This window comes from Suncus etruscus, chromosome 5, assembly GCF_024139225.1.
Source record: "Suncus etruscus isolate mSunEtr1 chromosome 5, mSunEtr1.pri.cur, whole genome shotgun sequence".
Taxonomy (NCBI): Eukaryota; Metazoa; Chordata; class Mammalia; order Eulipotyphla; family Soricidae; genus Suncus; species Suncus etruscus.
In genome coordinates, this window is record NC_064852.1 from 133,373,955 (window position 1) to 133,390,235 (window position 16,281).

Consider the following 16,281-nt stretch of genomic DNA (forward strand, 5'->3'; position numbering starts at 1 on the left):
TAAAATGGAGCAAGGAATGCCTTTTCAACAAATGATACTGGGAAAACCGGTCAGCCACATGCAAAAAACGTGAACTCAGAACTTCATCTAATGCCATGCACAAAGGTCAAATCCAAATGAATTAAAGATCTTGATATCATGGAGCCAGAGAGATAGCATGGAGGTAGAGTGTTTGCCTTGCATGCAGAAGGACTGTGGTTCAAATCCCGGCATCCCATATGGTTCCTCGAACCTGCCGGGATCAATTTTTAAGTGTAGAGCCAGAAGTAACCCCTGAGTGCTGTCAGGTGTGACCAAAAAACAAATTAAAAAAAATCTCGATATCAGACCTGAAACCACAAAGTTTAATAGAAGAAAAGATAGGTAAAATACTCCATGACATTGAGACTAAAGGCATCTTCAAGGAAGAAACATCACTGTCCAAATAAATTGAAACAGATAAACAAATGAGACTACATTAAACTGAAAGTTTCTATACCTCAAATAAAATAGTGACTAGAACACAAAGGCCACCTACCACACACTGTGAGAAGCTATTCACCCAATACCCATCAAAATAGGTGTTAATATCTAAGATATACAAGGTACTGACAGAAATGAACAAGAAAAATATCTAACCCTCGTCATAAAATGGTAAGGAAAAAGTGAACAGACACTTCAAAGAATAAATACAGATGGCCAAAACCATATGAAAAAATACTTCACCTCACTAATCATAAGGTAGATGTAAATCAAAACAAAATGAGGTACCATCTCATGCTACAGACATACTTCACAAAAAGCAAGAGCAGTCAGTGCTGGCTGGGATGTGGGAAGAAAGGAACGCTCATTCACTGCTGGTGGAAATGCCATCTAGTCCAACCTTTCTGGAAAACAATATGGATATTCCTCCAAAAAACTGGAAATTGAGCTCCCATATGATCCAACTACACCACTCGTAGGGATGTACCCAAAAACAAAATACTAAAAATGTATTCTGCATGTGCATATGTTCATTTCAACACTATTTACAGAAGCTAGAATCTGGAAACAACCCAGATGCCTGACAACAGATGAATGACTAAAAAAACTGTGGAACATATACACAATGGAATTCTATGCAACTACAGGAGAAATTAAGTCATGAAATTTCTCCGTACATGAATGAACATGGAAACTATTATGCTGCATGAAATAAGTCAGTGAGAGAGAGGCACACATGGAATAGAGTAGTCTCACTCATTTGTGGGAATTAAGAAAAATAAAAGACAGTAAGTTACTAACACCCAGAAACAATAGAGATGAGGGCTGGAAGGACCAGGCCATGATATGAAGTTTACCACAAAGAGTGTTGAGAGCAGTTAGAAAAATAACTACATTAACAACTATCATGACAATGATAATATAAAAATAGAATGCCTGTCTCAAAGACAAGAAGGGGTTAGGGGAGGAGGGAGATGAAGAGAGTGGTGCCAAAAGGTTGCATTGGTTTTGGGGGAGGGGTACTTTTTATGACTACAATCCAACTATAAATGTGTTTGTAATCATGGTGCTTAAATGAAGATATAATCATAATTAAAAAATAAAATATAAACTACATAAAATTTAAAGAATTGTAACATTCTGATATATGGTTCTAATGAGCATATCATTCTAAGCTGAGAAAATTGAATAGAGAGGAAAGGTAACTTGAGTTCTAGGAATTGTCAGTAGTTTTATATGATGGGATAATAAAATAAATATAACTTAAACTTTCAATTTTCTTAGAAAGATACTTTGGAATACTAGCTTTATCTGAAGCTTTCTCTTCAGATAATAAAATTGTTGCCCTGGAGCAATAGCACAGTGGGTAGGGTGTTTGCCTTGCACTTGGCCAACCTGGCTTCAATTCCAGTGCAGAGATAGGAATGACACCTGAATGCTGCAGAATTAAAAAAAAAAAAAGTGACTAAAGAGGTTTTAAATAATTCATCCAATTACTTATTACATTAATAGTATATCAAACGTTTATCTTGGACTTAATTGTCTTTGTGTTGGATGCTAAGTTTTGTTTAAAAAAAAATAGGGATCTTTAGGTTTGGGAAGGCAAATACACCAAAACAGAGATATACATATAACTGAATAGCAGTCTACAAAATGCATTTGAGTTTGTAAAAGTAAGAGCCTATGGGAACCTGTGAATAATCTACTAGAGTAAAAGAAAGAATTGTCACTTAAAGAATGTGATAAGACACTATGATGAAAATTGCATAGATTACCATGTTTTTTTTCAGGTTTTTTTCATCACCACATACAACAAAATTATAATATAGAATCGGAAATTTGAAAAATATTATTAATTAGCTATATTGAGCACTGCAAAATTATTATTTGTTTTTCTTTAATTTTATCTCCCTTTTTCCTCTCATATGTTGACCATTTCTTTTCTGGTATTATATAATTTTTCAATTTTGAGAATATTGTCATAAAGTGAAAATTAATTTATACCCAATTTTTAAAGCTTTAAAAGCAAAATTATACAATGTTTAATTATCAGGGAGAAGTTGATTAAAATAGGGATAAGGACAAGCTTGTTTTAATAAAAACTGGTCTTCTCAAGATACATTTTAATATATATCTAGTTTTCAGCTTCAGCTGTCATAGAAAATGCCAAATCATATAGGCATAAAGTTGGTTTTTCAAGTATAAAGAAGATACATAAATTATATATCACGTATAAATAAAAAGATACACTTGTCTGTAAATAAATACAAAATGCTTTTTAAAGAAATATATAGAAAAGCACCTTTCACATAAATATTTCCACTTTTAATGTTCTTACATTCAATGTTAGCCACATCTTGTCCTCTATATTCATAGGCATTTTTTCCCATCTCTTCTCTTTTAAAGCCATTTTCTTGAAATTTTTGTAAATGATGAGCCATTTTTTTCTCTAGAAGAGCTTGTTTCTAAAATATTAACAAAATTTTTACATTCGTTTTAGCTTGCTTTAGAAATTTAAAACAAAATAAAACCCCTAAAATGTGACAGTATAATGAAAATAAATAGTCATGTAGTCTTGTGACCTGGAAAATTATACAAATCTAATTTGGAGAAGATAATCAGTAAATTTATATATTACTATATGATTTTGGAGAAACACATATTCTTAATTTGTAAGTTACCCTGATGGGTTTAAGTCATTTCTAGATAATCTTCAATTTAATAAATTCATGAGTAATTTAACAAAAGGTTCTTCAGATTTACCAAGGTAAACATTCATTTAAAACAAAAAATTTGGGACCAGAGTCATAACACAGTGGTAGATTGCTTGCCTTGCACACTACCAACCCGGGATGGAGCTGGGTTTGATGCCCAGCATCCCATATGATCCCCTAAGTCTGCCAGGACTGATTTCTGAGAGTAGAGCCAGAAGCAACCCCTGAGCACTGCAAATTGTGGCCCTGCCCCCCAAATTAAAAAAATAAAACAGGAAATGTGATTTCCATTTGTGAATATATGGATTTATACTGATAGACTGATATGGCTGTATCAAATATTGTATAACCATAAATAAATTCTCAAGAATTTCTCCTAAAACTTCTGTCAGAATGAAAGTCCAATACATCTGTGTGAAAAACAACAACTACTACTACTACTGAAGAAAAAAAAAGACCACCTAAAATATTAAGGAATTCATATAGTTGACACCAATTTATCATGCTTATTCTCTCAGATAGCAAAGAAAATTATCACAAGGTAGATATGAGGGCATTTTTTTTATCACACCAGCCCTATAATTTCTTTCTTTTATATACACATATAGATATATAATTTTTATTTAAGCACCATGATTACAAGCATGATTGTAGTTGGGTTTCAGTCATAAACAAAACCACTACCCCCTTTCACCAGTGCAACATTCCCACTATCAATGCCCCCCTCCCTCCTTCCCAAACCTTGTCTCTATTTGAGACTGGCATTCTACTTCTCTCACTCATTAAGATTGATAATTGTTAGTGTAGTTATTTCCCTAACTCTACTACTACTCTGTGTGGTGAGCTTTGGTGAAATCATGGAAGAAAAAGAAAATGTTGACCAGAGTGATAGTGCAATGGGCAGGAAGCCGGCTTTATATGCATCATATTTAGGTTTGTTTTTGTTTGTTTTGTTTTGTTTTTGGGTCACACCCATTGATGCTCAGGAGTTACTCCTGGCTATGCACTCAGAAATCGTTCCTGCCTGGGTGGACCATATGGGATGGCAGGGAAACAAACCGTGGTCCGTCCTAGGCTAGCGTTTGCAAGGCAGACACCTTACCTCTAGTGCCACCGCTCCTGCCCCAGATTTAGGTTTCGAGTGCAACACAGGATAAGCCCTGAGCACTACTAAATATGATACTCTACCCCTCTAAAAAAGAAAGAAAAGACAGGACATCTACATTTAAAGAGAAATAAAAACACTATAGAGGTAGCATGATAATTATGTAGAGTATCTCATATCTTATGAAAACACATGAGAACTAATTGTAACAACAAAGATAATAGATATCTATTAACATGTTTAATTATATATCAAATAATCAGAATTTTAAAAATGATTGCACATATTCCTAAGTATTTTGAAATGAAAATATTAACATAAATTTAAGATTACTATATAGCAAACTAACAATAATGAGAAAGATTAAGGAAACCTAAATAAATGGAAAATCTAATTTTTTTCAAGAGTTGAAAAACAATATTTGATTAAAGGCAGAAACTGACCTATAAAGACAACATTATAACAATCTTATTCAATATTGTACTAAGGAATGTAAGAGGCTTAAATTAGTCAAAATAACTTCCAATTAGAAGAATGAACTTGGAAAAGGACTCATTTAAATCATTATTATTGGTACAATAAAAAGGACAGAATAAAAGAACAGAAAAGAGTTCAAATAAAGATAATATTTTTGACAGATGGAGGAGAAAGATGTTTAAGGGACTTGATTGTTATTAAAGAACACTAATTGAAATATAATATGTGATCTAATAAGATAAAAATATTTAAAGAACTGAATCAAATATTACTGTTAAAACGTAATTCAAAAGATAATTTTGAATGACCAGTGATTTGAATATCAATCATTCAAATGCTTGCCATGAATGTGGCTCAAGTAGCTAGCTGTATTATAATTCCTATCATCAGTTATTATGTCTAATGGACACTCCCATTGCCAAAGTTTAGTCAGCTGCACTAATTTACTACTAAAATGATTCGAATTCCTTATATAGTAATTGGTTAGTTTTCAGTTGTAAATTTTTTGTAAAAATTATAACAGGATAATTTTATTTTGCTTGGGAATTCTGTTGCTCTCAAAAATAAAAAAACACTTTCAGAAATATCTAGGAGCCAAGAGTCCATCTGGAGAAATTACCCACTGGAAAAAACAAATGTTGGAAATTGAACGTTAAAAATTAGCAATTCTGGGGCCAGAGAGATAGCATGGAGGTAAAGGCATTTGTTTTGCATGCAGATGGACAGTGGTTCAAATCCCGGCATCCCATATGGTCCCCCAAGCCTGCCAGGAGCGAGTTCTGAGCATAGAGCCAGGAGTGGCCCCCTGAGCACTGCTGGGTGTGATCCAAAAACAAAAAAAATTTAGCAATTCTAGTAAATTGAAACAAGCTAAGACTTTCAATAATATATTAGAGTACTAGTGACTCCCTGAAATGCTAAAAAAAAAAAGGCACAATAGTATAAAGTATAAAAATGCATCATTCATATTTCAAAATTAATAGAAATATTAATATTAAGAACTAAAGGGTTAGTACAGTTGGTAGGTTCTTTGCAGGTAGTCAACCTGGGTTCTTATTCCTGACACTGCATCATTCCCTGAGTCTTGCCAACAATGACCCCTATTTCTGAGCCATGAATGAACCCTAAGCACTAATGTATATGAAGCAAATGTCAAAAAAAATTTTATATACTATGAATATTAATATGACCCAATCATGCAAGTCTCTCTCTTATATTCTGGATTTTATACAAGAAACTAATTAAAACAATTGTTTAGAATCTTAAACCAATAATTATTAGTCAATATGTATAGGATAATATTAAGTTATTTAAGATTTATTTTCTCCTTTCCATTATACCAATTTTATACTCTAAACCTCAGAATGTTAAAGATTTTAAATTACAAAAACACTTAAAAATAAACTGATAAAAGAAAAGTTGAGAATTCATTCCACGATATTGTAACATAAAAGAAATATTTCTGTTAGTATGTTTTTGGGGGGTTACACTCAGCACCACTCAGAGGCTACTCCTGGCTCTGCATGCAGAAATTACTCCTTGCAGGCTCAAGGACTCATATGGGATTCTAGGGCTCAAATTGTTTATGTAAGAACTAAAGTATAGTGTATTCAGAGAAAGACTCAGCTAGGGATTGACAGGGATCTCAATGAGTTTGACACATGCCTTGTGTAGAGAAGGCCTAGGATTGACCTCCAGTACCAGATGGTACCTAGCACAGTCAGGAGCAAATCCTGGGCACTGAGTTTGCAGTAGTCACTTCTGATCACTCCCAAAACTATTATTTCACAGCCAGAAAATAAAGTGTGGTGTGAAAATATAGCTAATATTTTCAACTATTTTAGTTTATCACAATGCATGTTAAATGTAATAGATCAGCATATCTCAAAACAATATTTATTTTTCTTAACTAAAATTGGCAAGAGTACCTCAATCTTCCATGTAAAACTGAAGACCCACTTTACCTTTCTGTCACTTTCTTCTCTATTTTTACGTCGTTGTTCCTCTATCCTAGCTTCTCGTTTAACATCTTCTCCAATTTTTGCCAGAAGTAATAGCTCTTTTGTCTTCCATTCCTGAAGAATATGATGGTAATTGAAATCAGTCTGACTTAAAAATAAGATATTGTATTATTTCCACTCTCAGTAAGTTAAAAAAAAGCCAAAGGCCCAACATAAATCAAGCCAAACTTAATGAGTCAGACACATACAGTCGTTAGGCTTTCCTTATTCTTAACACTATAAGCCTGGTAGTAGTTTTGTGCTTTATTTAACTGATTTACTTAATTTGTTAAGGCTAAATTTGAAAAGCTTTTCTCTCCACTCATAGAGCTATAGGAAAAGTACTGTCTAGAAATATGTCTTTTTAAGTCATCTATTAGCTTATATTTATATAATTTGTAACATCATCGTTATGAGTAACAACTTTAATCATGTATCTCTAAATAAAGATTAATATAAGTTATTTATAACTAATTGATTTTCAATATATAAGATAGAAGCAGCCTGATATTTTTCTATAATATTTAAAGCATATCTCTCACCTCTTCCATTTTTCTGCGAAGATTAAGTTTTCGTTTCGCGTGTTCCCGTTGTCGCTTGTCTTCTCTATCCATCCGAAGGAGGCGTTGCTCTTCCGCTGCACGCTCAAGTTGTTCTAATTCCTTAGTTATCATGTCCATATATCTAAGTTCAAATACAAGGTGAAGTAAGAGTTACCTTATTATGGGATTATTTGCTTTCCTATTTCTAAACTTGTTTTTTTCATATTTCAACAAACAAACAAACATTTAACCAATTATCTATCAGTTCTATTCATGGGTCTTTACTTAATTTGAATCCCCAACTGGCCATTTTGCCTTTTATAAATAGGAATATATACCTACTATACATCTTTGTTTTTATGGTCAAGATATCTATAAATGTGGAGCAGACTGTTTAAAATATTTTCCATACTAACTATTAATAACTTAGTATGAGATTATAAGCTTGTAAGGAAGCTTAATTAACTGAAAAATTATCAGTGGGAAATGAGTTTTGTGATCAAAGATGTTCTGGACTGGAGCCATAGCTCAGTGAGTAGGGCATTTGCCTTGTACACAGCTAACCTGGGTTCAGTCTTTGGCACTACATTTGGTATCTTGAGTCCTGCCAGGAGTAACCCATGAGTGTGACCCAAAATCAGAAAATAAGATGCATTCTGGGTCCACTATTACTTACAATACCTTTAACAAATCTTCCATACATAAAGTAGGCTTTCAGTAAGTCAAAAATCAAACCATTGAATAAAAAAATCAAGCATATTTCTAAGTACATGTGGAATAGGCAGACTCCAACCAGTAAATTATAATTAAGAGTCCAGAAGAAACCACTCCAATGTATAAAAAATCAATTTATATCAGAACACCTAGGTACATTAAATGGAACTAGAAGAGCTTCATTCCCAGACACTGTATGGAAAATTGATAAGACACATGCAAATAATTTAAATTATATACCTAACTTCATTATACATAAAAGTCAACTCAAAATGACTTAGAAGTAGATAGTACACACAATGAAATACATCAAGGCAAAAGAGGCACAGCTCTCCATTACATCAATTTCAGAGGTATTTCAAGAAAATAAAACTACGTTGAAATTTAAAGAGCCTTTCTGCTAAGAAAATGATAACTAAAGACTTTCTAGTAAACAGAGAAAATATTTACATAACATATTTTTGACCCAAGAATTATCTAAACTACAGAACAATATTAAAAAACCAAAATACAATCAAAATATGGGGAAGAATATAAACATATGCACCTTCAAGAAAGGTGCATGGATGACCAATAGATATATAAATAAATACACCTTATTATTGGCAATAATAAGGGAACTGCAAATCAATCAGAAATGTGGTATAACTTCATATCATTTAGAATGAACTATATCAAAAGGATCCAGAAACAGCCAGCAGTGGCACAAATGCTTTGAAAAAGAACACTCCTTCATTACTCGTGAGAAAGTAAAATGATTGAGCTGCTGTGGAAAATAGTATGGAGACATACTTCCAAATTCAAAATGAAACAGAATTTCCACTCCATGAAATATTGAAGCTAGTACAATTCGTTAGGCTCTTTCTTGTATGTGGCTTAGGTGAGTCCACTCCCCAGCACCACATATAATTCCCTGAACATTATGAGGAGTGATCCCTGAATAGAGCCAAGAGTAAGCCCTAAGCACAGGACGTGTGGCCCCCTAACCAATGAAATATGAATTACAATATATAAAAATTAAACCTTGGAATATAACTCAAGGACATGAAATGTGAATTTATAAATATTTAAGCAAATAAGTAAAGCAGGGAGAGAGGCTAATAGTACAATAGATAAGGTGCTTGCCCTCATATGACTGAGTATAAACCAATCACTGGCATTGCATACAGTTTTTCCAAATCTGCTTGAGTATTAAACCAAGAGTAAGCTCCTCCAAAACAGGATTGTTCAATACTAAATTTATACATTCTTAATGATATTGAGCAAGACTTAACATCCAACTTCAATATCAGAATGCTCTCTCAGCCTTAGTTGTATTGGCAGTGCCTTAAGTTTATTTTTATTGAACAACATCTATTTTTTGCCTTGTGTATTTATACACTACATAATAGAGTTCATTTTCTATCTGTTTTTTTCCTTCACATTCACTGTTCTTATCAAAATATCTTCCAACTTCATCAAAATTGTAGTGCAATACAAGGTTTTATTTTTTCTTATAGCTAAATATATATGAACACAATTTCTATATCCACATATTTGTTGTTCAACTTTGAGTTGCTTCAAAAACTTGACAATTGGGGCCAGAGAGATAGCATGGAGGTAAGGCAATTGCCTTGCGTGCAGAAGTTTGGTGGTTCGAATTCCGGCATCTCATATGGTTCCCAGAGCCTGCCAGAAGTGATTTCTGAGCATAGAGCCAGGAATAACCCCTGAGCACTGCCAATTTCTGGGCGTAGAGCCAGGAGCAACACCTGAGCCCTGCCGGATGTGACCCAAAAACAAACAAACAAACAAAATAAAACTTGACAATTTTAAATAGTATTATAATAAATTTAGTATTGAAATGTGAATTGTGACCTCAATTTTCTAAATATAGTTTCTCACTTTAAAATTTTTTTAAAAGTTAAATGGTCATGGAATGCGCCTCAATACCTCACTTTATAGGTGGAAGAAGGATGATAATTTCTTCAAAGAAATTGAGCTAGCCATGGTATAATCAATATTATAATCAATAGAAATATGTGAAAATCTTACACAATATAGTAACAATACTTTACCACTTTTTATGGACTTTGCAGTGCATTCCTTGAACTTAATGCTGCCAGTCTTTAGAGATAAATAAATATATTAGAGTTATATACTAGAGACATATCATTATAGAAAAAATCTGGATTTGATTTGCTCTTTATTACAGTTTTGATTGATTACTTCTTGAAATTCTAGAAACTAGAGAATTTTTTTCAATAACCTTAGTACCAAAATTCCCAATTCTTGTATTTTTTTTCCATATTGAGATCATTGTATTTTCCTCTTTTCTTCAAATAGTTAGTAGCACTTAAAAAACCCTATATCCATAATGGAGGACACCAAGACCAAACAGTTATATGAACATTAAGTAGAAATAAAAAAAAAGATCAAACATAAACATCAAATCCAAAGACAACGACAACAGAACCAATACCCAATTTACAACAGAACCAATACCCAATTTACAACTACTAGACGCAGAGAGGACCACTTATACTAGCAGCATGGGGGGTAAAAGGGGAATATGGGATGCATGCTGGGAACAGGGGTGGAGGGAGGACAATATTGGTGATGGGAAAGCCCCTGATTCAATATCACAATGTACCTAAAATATTACTCTGAACGATTTGTAATCCACTTTGATTAAATTAAAAAAAAAGCTATATTCAAAATTTTCTCGTGGGGGGGTGGGCCACACCCGGTGATGCTTAGGGATTACTCTTGGCTATGTGCTCAGACATCACTCATGGCTTGGGGGACTATCTGGTTTGCCAGGGGATCAAACCGCAGTCCTTCCTTGGCTAGCGTGAGCAAGGCCCTGCACCACCAGTCTGGCCACTGTGTTTAATTTTTTTCTCATTTTTAAATTTGTTTAGAGCCATAATATATATTATTTTATATTGATTTTAATCTTACCTATTTTTTATTAATCGGTCTGGCTCCTTTACAAATTGGCCATTCTCTTGTAATGAACAATTTTGGTAATTTTCCGTGTTATGCCGAGGTGTTTGATTATTGTCCTGTAGTCTATTGAATTCCTTTGAAAGTATTCGCTAAAAAATTGTATATTAAATATAAATATGTGTACCTCTGTTATTGCTATATATCATTATATATGAAAACTAATTTCAATGAAAACAAGAAATGTAAGGTCAAGTTCTCACATAACAGTTACTTCCCAGTGTTAGCTTAAATAAATGCTATTTGAAGAACTGATGTGCATAGATTTCTAACACTGTTTTTTGCTGGATTTCTTCCTGTTTATCTAAATTTGTTTCTTCTTGTCTTTTTATGATATTTTATGATATATATGTGCATATATAGAGAGAAGCCATATATTTTGATATCACACATATAAATATGTACTTTCCAGAGACAGTAATTCCCTTTGATTTTTCTTTTTATATTTGGCACAGTTAAATTTCTTTACTTTGAAGAAGATGATTATGTTTAATTGCATTTCAATCTACTTTTTTTTTTTTTTTGCTTTTTGGGCCCCACCCAGTGATGCTCAGAAATTGCTCCTGGCTTGGGGGACCATATGGGATGCCAGGGGATGTAAACCTTTCTCCATACTAGGCTAGCACAGGCAAAGCAGACAGACGTCTTACTTATTGTGCCACCACTCCAGCCCCTCAATCTACTTTTAATCAACTGTAGACCTGGGTAACTAACTGAACCAAAGTCAAATTTTATGTATCTAAAACATAAATATTTAAATTTATTTATATACCACCCTGAAAATTAAATAAGAAAATAACATGAAAAATTATAGAGGGGAAAATAGGAGTAATAATGAGTATTTTAAAACAATGAAATATTCTCACATTTATACAACACTAAAACTATAATATAAATTTATAAAAGTACAAATACACACAACTTTCTCATTTTTGTTTAGTCTTTCTTTCAAATACCTGAATTCATTCTCAAACTGACTCACTGTACACTGCCAGCAAACATACAAACACACACACATACACACACACACACACACAACAGAACAAAACAAAACAAAACGCTGCATCAAAAATTGAAAGAAAATTACTATTCCTATTCACTCTGCATAATATTCTTCCTCAGTATTCAGTACATGAATATAAATGCATGTTTGTACAGCCTGTGTATATTCTTTGAGTTATAGATATCTGTCATTCTACTCACAACATTTCTTAAACTTTTTTTTTCACTATTACAAAAGACTCCCCTTATTGGCCCAAAATTGATAGAAGGAATATGAATGAAGTACAACTTCTCTACAGAATTATACCAGATGCTACTGGCATAGTAACCTATGACTTGGTTTGTCATTTGTATTTTAATAGATGTCCTGATCTTTCCTTCTTTTTTGGTTCAACACAGCATCCTCAAAATATTTATTTCTGCTCTAGATTTTATTTTAGAAAAATTGTAGTTTGTTAAAACCTAAGATAAATTTATTATAAGAAAATAATGTACAAATAAGCTATTTTCCACACTTTACAAGAAGGTAAATATAAATATTTAACTTACTTGTTCTTTTATATAGTTTCTTTCAAAGTCTAATTTCAAACTGGTGAGATATTGCCTGTACTTATTCAATTCTCTCAATGAACATATAATCTAAGATAAAAGCAAAATAACAATAATCACAAACATTTAATTATAAATTTTAAAAATCATAGAAACACTTTAAGAGGAAAAGGAATAATAATATATAACTTCGTAACGTTTTAGTTGTCAAGTTTAATACACCTATTAAAATTATAATTTCATTTTTGTAATTGTCACCCAAAATTTATATACAATACTTTTTAACTTTTTTTAAAGCAACAAATTAATGATAGTTAAACTCAGTAAGAATAATTGCATTTTTCAGAATTCTATAGACTGATTTCTTAGGATCCTCATTTGCCCTGTTTTCATTTTTTGTTTGTTTGTTTACTACATGGGACAATAAACTGGACAAGCAGGACTAGACCCATATTAAGTGGGTAAGGTGCTTGCCTTGCACACAATCTATCCAAGTATCCAGAACACCACCAGGAATGATTCCTCAGCATAGACACAGGAATTGTCCCCTAAGCATGGTCAGTTGTGACCCCAAAAGAAAACAAAACAAAAACTTGACAAGTATGTATTATCATTAGAGACAGAAGAGGGGACCATATTAGAAGGGTTGGGATAATTATCTTTGCATTCTCACATTATTTTAGTCCTCTTCTGATTACAAAGAAAACTTGTAAAATTAACAAGTTATTTAATAAACTCTTGTTTTAATTCACTTTTCTGTAATATTATGTTACAAAATTTCCTAGTAAGTATTTCTCATGTACAAGTTAAAGTTGGTAGAAGTTCCCTAGTGAGGAAAGAAGCAAATTTATATTCAACTTAGACATTTCAGTGATTAACAATAAGTAATCTTCTACATACTTTATTATTGCTGGTGATGTAGCCACCTTTTTTTAACCGTCTCAGATTATCTTTCCGCTTATAGTATGCTCTTAAATGTGGGTCATGGAGACTTTGATATTGATTTTCCAAAAGTCGACAATAAGGATCAGTCAGGTTAAAACCATATGAAGGACGAAAAAGCTGCAATTGTATATATATTTAAAATTATGATTAAAAGTAATGACTTTTAATATAAAATATTTCACAAAAAAAAAGCATGAAGAGCTTTCACAAAACAACAAATACATTTGATTGAACAATATTAACTGCTATTATTTTATTTTTGTTTGTTTGGGGACCACACTCAGAGGTACTCTGTGGTTATTCCTGTCTCTGTACTCAGAAATTACTCCTGGCAGGTTCAGGGGACCATGTGGGATGCTGGGAATCAAACCCAGGTCTGTCTAGGTCAGCTACTTGCAAGGCAAATGCTCTACTTCTATGCTATCATTGCAGTTCCGTGAACTGCTGTTTTAAGCCCTTGACCCCAACCCCCTCCAACATTTACCTGAATTGTTTTTAAAAACCATCCTCATTCAATTAATTCTTTCCAGATCTTTATCAGGTCCCCAGTTCCTTATCCAGAAGAGAAAAGAGTAGAGGAAAGGAAATAGGATTAAATTTGTCTCTAATAACATAGTTTGTGGTGAAAAATTTTTTTTAATTTTCCCTCTTCCAGCTCAGGTGTTACTGCAATCAAGAGAGTGAATGAGAGAGAGAGAGAGAGAGAGAGAGAGAGAGAGAGAGAGAGAGAGAGAAACAGACACAGAGACAAACACACAGAGACAGAGAAAAAGATGTCCAGAGAGACAGAAAGATACAGAGACAAATAATCACAGGAGACAGAGACAAAAAGTGACAGAGAGAGACATAGAATATTGGTTATGATTATATAGCATTGAAATCTGAAAATGAAGAAAAATAATCTTTCATTGAAATCCTGGAAACAAATAAGTAAAACTCCTGTGTTAAAAATGATAGAACAATTGTATTTTGTATTTTTGTTCCCTATTTTTGATTTTGGCCACACCCAGTTGTGCTCAAGAGTTACCCATGGCTCTGTGCTCAAGGATCACTACAGCCACAACTTCGGGGTCTATATAGTGTGTCGTGAGCACAGTACCATAGTACTTTATCTCCAGCCCAATTATATCTGATAGGAGAAGCCAATAACCAGTAAGTTAGTAAGAAAAAAAATCAAAAATTTTATAATCAAATTTGACATACTTAAGAAGTAACTACAAAGAATAATGATGAGAACTGAAGTTTCATCATAAGTACCAAACACAAATGTATGCACTATTAGTCTATTTAATGAAGGGAAAATAGCAGCTAATAATAGTGTTTTGTGTGTGTGTGTGTGTGTGTGTGTGTGTGTGTGTGTGTATCTTATTCGATATGCTGGTTAGATACTACAACGAGTAGGACGTTTACCTTAATTTCAGCCCATGGGGCTCAATTCTCAGCATCCCCAAGCCTGCCAAGAATGATTTCTGAGAGCAGAGCTAGGAGTAACCCCTGAGCATTGGCAGCAGTGTGGTCCTAAAGTCTCCCACTTCTCCAAAAAACTAAGAGACACTTCTAGGGTGGGAGCGATAAGCGCAGCAGTAGGGTGTTTGCCTTGCATGCAGCTGACCAAGGAGGGACCAAGGTTCGATCCCTAGCATCGCATTTGATCCCCAAACCAGTAGCGATTTCTGAGCACATAGCCAGGAGTAACTCCTGAGCCTCACCGGGCGTGTTGCCCCCCCCCAAAAAAAAAGAATAGAAATGAGGTGCTTGTTTGTGAGCATGAATCTTGACCTGCGATCCATCACTCTGCCCAAACCATTCTAGATGCAGTCACTCAGCTGGAAGAGGCCAAGCTACACCTAATTTGGCAGTGGGAGCCACCTGCCCTATCCTGTGCCCTTGAGTGATGCACACATTGCCTTGATGAGAGGGAGTGTGGCGGACCTTTTCACTTAGCTTGGTCGTGTAGTAGACCGTGTGGCCCCCTGGGAGCATCGGCAGTTTGACCCCCAGAGGCAGATCCAGAAGTTCAGTGGCTCCAACCCCTGGAAAGTGGGTTTTGTGAACGCCCTGTTGGGACACAAAAGCGACGGTTTGCTATCGGCTCCATCTGACATCTGTTCTTTAGGCTCGACTCCTCGCTAAGAGGACGAAGAAATGCTTTCAAGCATTCTCCAAGAATACTCAAACAGCCCTGAGTGGCCTTGCTGCAGCTCTCCAAGGTGCCAGACCTCTTAGATTGGCACTTAGATTGGTCTACTTAGATTGGCACCCCAGAGCCCTTGAGGTAGGACCCGCTGCTGTCCCAGCCCCCCATGCTGCAGACCTCAGCCTTGCCCAAGGACACCACCCTGACAGTCCTGCCCCATCTGGCATCCACTCACGTCTCCACATTGTTGGCTGTCAGTGGCCAAGCTGCTGGTGGTAGTTTCATTGGCAGCGGAGTTGGCAGCCTTGGAGCAGGTGCTGAAGTATAGGTTCATGGCTGGCCTGGGCCCCTGCATTAGCCCGCACAGTCCTGCCTTTCCACTGCCCCTCGCACCCCTTTCCCGTGGTTGTGGTTGTCGTCGTCCCTCTGTCCCCACCGGACCGGGAATGGCCAGTACCCCTGGCCCGAGCCCCAACCTAGAGGTTCCAACCTCAGAATGTATCTCCACCCCCACCCCCCCTGCACCGTCGGCCTCTCGGGCCCCTCACTATTTCTTCCTCTGAGACTCGGGACTTGGGCGGGTGAACTACTCATTTGGGGGTTTGTTGCAGAGGCCATGATTCATCTCCTACAGGAAATTGCTCTA

At 34.8% G+C, this 16,281-nt stretch overlaps 1 protein-coding gene across 1 annotated transcript in view; it reads right to left on the bottom strand.

Moving 5' to 3' along the window:
• The window catches only part of FSIP2 (fibrous sheath interacting protein 2), a 104,497-nt gene extending 88,528 nt beyond the window's left edge, over positions 1-15,969 (bottom strand). The window contains exons 1-8 of the mRNA XM_049772930.1: positions 15,871-15,969; positions 15,431-15,556; positions 13,454-13,615; positions 12,554-12,643; positions 10,958-11,094; positions 7,301-7,442; positions 6,723-6,833; positions 2,801-2,927 (exon numbers count right to left, since the gene is read on the bottom strand). Coding sequence (XP_049628887.1) covers positions 2,801-2,927; positions 6,723-6,833; positions 7,301-7,442; positions 10,958-11,094; positions 12,554-12,643; positions 13,454-13,615; positions 15,431-15,556; positions 15,871-15,969 — 994 coding nt within the window. The remainder of the gene's footprint in view (positions 1-2,800; positions 2,928-6,722; positions 6,834-7,300; positions 7,443-10,957; positions 11,095-12,553; positions 12,644-13,453; positions 13,616-15,430; positions 15,557-15,870) is intronic.
• Between the last annotated feature and the right edge of the window lie 312 nt (positions 15,970-16,281).